The 5,207-nt window shown below is 48.4% G+C and overlaps 2 protein-coding genes across 2 annotated transcripts in view; one reads left to right on the forward strand and one right to left on the reverse strand.

The window, feature by feature from the left end:
• raph1b (Ras association (RalGDS/AF-6) and pleckstrin homology domains 1b) overlaps positions 1-4,163 on the forward strand; it is a 46,630-nt gene extending 42,467 nt beyond the window's left edge. Inside the window, exon 19 of the mRNA XM_008301726.1 lies at positions 2-4,163. Within this exon, the coding sequence (XP_008299948.1) occupies positions 2-2,114 (2,113 nt within the window). The 3' untranslated portion in view covers positions 2,115-4,163. The remainder of the gene's footprint in view (position 1) is intronic.
• A 377-nt stretch (positions 4,164-4,540) lies between these two features.
• spp2 (secreted phosphoprotein 2) overlaps positions 4,541-5,207 on the reverse strand; it is a 2,623-nt gene continuing 1,956 nt past the window's right edge. The window contains exons 5-6 of the mRNA XM_008301717.1: positions 4,830-4,878; positions 4,541-4,692 (exon numbers count right to left, since the gene is read on the reverse strand). Coding sequence (XP_008299939.1) covers positions 4,595-4,692; positions 4,830-4,878 — 147 coding nt within the window. The 3' untranslated portion in view covers positions 4,541-4,594. The remainder of the gene's footprint in view (positions 4,693-4,829; positions 4,879-5,207) is intronic.

Genomic DNA, 5,207 nt, shown 5'->3' on the forward strand with positions numbered 1-5,207 from the left:
CACACCACTCCCCGGCCCCCACCATGTACAAGTTCAGCACCATCAACAGGCTGCAGAACCAGAAGTCCTCCCAGGGCTTCAATCACAAGTTGCCCAGTCACATCCATGCAATGGGTCAGCAAGTTCTGCCCCCAATTCCAGCCCCGGCGCAGATCATCAAACCAAATGTGAATCACATTGCTGCAAGGACTAATGTCCCGCCTCCCCCTCCGCCTCCTCCTCCCCCTCCACCATCCATGCCAACCCCTGGGTCAGCTATGGCCGTGTTGAAGCTGGGCCCTCCCAGCCCAGCTGCTCCACCTGCCTTCATCCCACCACCGCCAGCTCCCCCACCTGCTCCACAGACCAATGGAGTAGCCTTTCCTCCCCCTCCTCCCCCTCTACCACCCCCTGCGCAGGCCCCCACGAGTCAGCAAGTCTACTCCAATGGGCTGAAGCAGGCACTGAAGGAGCGCTTTCCCAGCCCACCACGGGACCTCCTATGTCCAAATGGAGGCCTTGAGGATTCTCCACCACCTGCCCCCGCTCCACCACCCCCACCTCCTCCACCCCCACCCCCACCACCACCTCCTCCTCCTCCCCAGCAGTTCCCAATACCAGCCCAGTTTCCACCTCCGCCTGCGCCACCACCAGCGCCACCCAAAACCTTCACCCCTGGTTTTGTTCCTCATACTGCCTCCAAGCCCATGTCACCAGTTTCTCCTTTCCCTCCCGCGCCGCCTCCTGCTGCTCTAGGAGGCCCGACTCCACCACCACCACCCCCACCTCCACCTGCACCCCTCAAGAAGCAGTTCAGCCTCCAGGCAGGCTACACCTCCAGTCACCCCCCTCCAACTCTGCCCAAGCAGCACAGCCTGTCTAAGCCAGCATCCATTTCCACAGGAGCCCCACCAACCATGTCTTTGGTGAAACAACTTGCAAGCCAGTTTCCTGGAGCTTCATCTCAAGTAGCGAATCACACAGAGAGCCCCAAAGCCCCCCTCTCCCCACCTGCAGTTAAGACCAAACCAAAATGGCAGCCTGGGGGCGGCCAGCAGCTACAGTCTCCAGAGTTCCCTCCTCCTCCTCCAGACAACAACACTGGCTTCCCTGCAGCTCCCCCTCCTCCTCCTCCACCTCCTCCGCCACCTCCTCCAGCACCTGTCACTGGCCCAACACCACCACCTCCTCCCCTTCCTCCTGGAAATCTGGGCTCCCCCATAAGGAGGTCACCCCCTGGCTCCTTCAATTTTGGAGGAAAGAAGCCTCCTCCCACCCCGCAGAGGAACTCCAGCATCAAGGCCGACTCCTCAGCCTCCTATGAGGAATCCAGGAGAAACTTGCTCAGCAAGTTTGCTCCCCAGAGTAACACCTCCTCTTCCTCCTCATGTCCCCCCTCCTCCTCCAGTGGATCCCCCTCTAAGGACCCCTCAAATGGACCTCCTGCTCCCCCAAAACCAGGCAAGCTCAACCTGGCTAACCTTCCCTTGGCGCTTCAGGCCAAAGTGAGCCAGGTGAAGCAGTCCAGTGGCGACTTCCCTTCCCCACCCCCTGAGTGCGCCTACTTCCCACCTCCTCCCCCAGCCACTGACCTCTTCCCCCCTCCACCACCTCCAGGTAATGACGCCCACAGCGGAGGACCTCCCAGGGTCGCTGTGGTCAACCCCCAGCCCCAGGCTCCCCCTCCTCCACCACCTGTCCCCCTTGTCAGCAACTCAACATGGGGAAAGAGCTCGCTGAAAAAGACTCCTCCACCCACACTCGGACGGCGTAGTAACACCACCCCAGAACCTCCTCCGCTCTCGCCACCTCCGCCCACCTCCCCTAAGGGCAGCTCAGGCCAGCCCAATTTCTTGGAGGATCTCAACCGGACACTGAAGCGAAAGTCAGTAGGTCGCCAGGGTTCTGTCAACTCCGCTGGCCTCTCGAGCAAGTTGGACCCTGCGGGGACTATGGACGACATGGCGCTGCCTCCGCCGCCACCTGAGCTGCTCCTGGACCAAGGAAAGCAAACCAATGGAGGAAACGGTGGCTACATGTCCGGAAACATCTCAGGCTATGCAACGCTACGACGAGGACCCCCACCTGCACCGCCCAAACGGGGGGATACCACCAAACTTACTGGAGAGTGTTGAACTTGGAGGTCAGGACACAAAGAAGAAGAATGAATAGACGATGAAAGAGTATACTGAAGTGAACATGCATTCGTGGAATGGGAGTGAATTCCTGAACTGTTTATGTTCTCTGACAAAAAGAAGACTGTGTATATACTAAAAGCCAAACCAGACCATGGTCAATTAGTGTTTGCTAATTATTGCATTTTTTTTAACATGCTAGGCATTCTAGATCAGTGGGGTTTACAGTACTGGGACAGCTTAGACTAGAGCAGGCAAGTTTGAGGTCGCAGAAAAGTCACATTTTCTGCGACGGTCTAAACTCTCTGGAACATATTGCAACACCCTGTGTGGTAAACCCCACATATCTGGTACACCCAGCACATTTAAACAAACACTAATACGAGTTGTGCAAATATTACTGGATCCAGGTCTGAGCCAAATCATGTATCTGCTTCTTCGCCATAAGTTTGTGCCACGTACTGAAGACAAAAAAGGAAACACATCAGGATCTTTCTGCTTTGGTACTGCATGGACCACATGTAACAACGAGCTGTAAATCATGAAGCTGTTCCGGTGTGTGTGCATGTGTGAGAGAGAGAAACAGACTGAATATGCATGCATGCATTGTGCGCATGCATGCATGCATGTATGTATGATTATATGGTGGTGAAGTAGTTAACCATTAGGGAAGGCCTTGGTGGAAAGGGGATTGGAAGGTTTGCTTTTATATAAAATTATTTAATGACTCATAAATGGAAGGATTTTTTTACAAGTGTCTTTTAATAGCTGGTCAACAAAGTGTAGAGAGGAACAGAACAACGTTAGGGCACAATGGAATGTATATGGGAGGTGAAAACATTACAAATTACACACATGAAGGCAATGATTCAGTAACCCAGTGTACCTAGTATCTGCTAAAAATCTGTCGTCTCAAGTATTTTTTGACTGTTTCACAAATCAGAAGGAAGCCTTATTCCCAAAGTCTTGCACAGAGGTCAAAACAGAAAGGAGATATCTTCCACAGGCTCAGCAGAGTCTGGACTGTGCAACTGGAAAAAAAAAATACACTTGTTTTATGTTGATTTTCTTTTTTTAATTTAATGCAAAACTTGTAATGGACTTCTGTGAACGCAGAGGAGGCCTATGGTGGTGTATCTTCGTGGACTGTGTGAGTTCCCTGTGTGTTGGCTTGATTTTGGACCTTATCCTTCAGTTTGTATCTGTACAGTTGCAGCTGCTGCTCCGTTACTCTTGGTCCCCCCGCCGCCTTTTTACGTCACATGGTGTCACTGTCCAGGAAGTTCAGACTGGATTAAGCCGTGTGAAGTCCACTTATCTTGTCTAGACAAGGTGACCCCGTTGAGAGAGATGCATTTGTCTGGTTATGTACAGAACGTAAATCATGTAGTTAATAACAGAAGTCATCCAACTTGCATTAGACTGAATGTTGCTTTCAACTCTGTGTCTATCGAATCTTGTTTCTTTATTTGCTGCTTCAGCCCTCAGCGCAAAGGGGACAAAAGTTAATGCTTGATTTTGTATCTAGAGTCAATCATGAAGGGCTTTCATTTCTAGCGGCAACGCCTTCATTTTTAGGGTGCTAGTGCTGTCCTTCAAGGAACTCATTCTCAACACGTCCTTGTGTGCCAGGATGACATATCATTGATATCATTTAAACTGGTTTTAAATTGGCTTTAGTGTGGAAATGCGTGCTGTGTAAATGTTTTACAGGATATGAGTTCCGAGGAGGAGGCCATTATATCTGCAAGTCCTCTGAGCTTGTCATGGAGATGTGGCGGTCGATTCCATACAAGGCCTGTGCTCTTCTTTTGTCCTACTCAGCCACGGTGGTTTCATAGCCACTTGAAGGCGGCGTACCTTTTCTTATAACTGAATATCATCGTCCTGAACAGGATGTTTGCTACAGTACAGTATGTAAGTTATTGATGTGCTGACGTGAACATGTGGGGCCAAATGAAATGAAGAAAAACGGTTACAGATAGAGTAAATGTGTCCTCTTGCATATAAACTGAAAATCACAATATAAATGTTCAAACCAGACTTCAACACGTCTCAGAGTCCTCATTTGTTCAACTGATTTGAATAGCATGTATTTGGGAGCATCTGTATTGGTTTTATGTAATACATTTCAGCACAATGTCCTTCTGTCCAAGTACAAGCAAATTGCATTTGTCTAATCTTTGAGCCTCACACTCCCCCTAGTGGTTATATCTTGCCTTAAACTGGGTATTAATGTAGAATAATACAGCACCAGATTGCATAATAGAATAAAACTTATCAAGCCTTGAACTACAAGAAGTCAGAAATTATTAGGTAAAAAATATGTTTCACTAATTGACCAGCACCTACTTAAATTTAACCAATTAAATAGGAATAAAAAGTGACAAAAACAACTTGATATGCAAAATATTTTAATTCAAGTTTGTCTTCCGATGAGCACCATATATATATATATGTATCCAGAATGAGCTGAGCTTTCACACCAGGAAGTTGGTGAAACTGTCTCCTCTTGGTTGGACTTCTGGCATCTGTATGGAGCGACCGGACTGGGCAGCAGGAGCAGCGGGAGCTGGAGCTGTCAAAAAAAATGTATGCACTTAATATCACACTGCATGAAGTAGAGTAATACTTATTTTCAGGGAAAAACAAGTTTAGCTAGTCTTTTAGGACCGTTCATTTTCTAGGTTGTGTTGTAACTAAAAATGTGCTTACCTCTGTTTACCAGTGGGATATTGAACTGGTGTCTCCCTCTTGACAATCCCTGTGGAATCCAAGCCGTCACATTGTTCATGCATTAGATAGTTTAGGACACAAGGTTTATTTATGAAGGTTAGTTTGCTGCACACTTGTACCAATTCAGTGTGCTGTGTCATGTAGTTTTCACAAATTAAGGAGCCCATATTATGCACATTCACAACATGTCAACCACTTTGGATGCCCAAATGTATCACCCAATAGAAGAATCCATAAAATCCATAGTCAGCAAAATATAGTAAATATTAACATTTGATTTAAAAGGGAGGGAGAGGATGTCCTAAATCTGTTCTGCTTGCCTGGAACTTAAAAGCACAACACTGTCTGCTGATAGCT

Source organism: Stegastes partitus, unplaced genomic scaffold, assembly GCF_000690725.1.
Source record: "Stegastes partitus isolate 25-593 unplaced genomic scaffold, Stegastes_partitus-1.0.2 Scaffold1703, whole genome shotgun sequence".
NCBI classification, from domain to species: Eukaryota; Metazoa; Chordata; class Actinopteri; family Pomacentridae; genus Stegastes; species Stegastes partitus.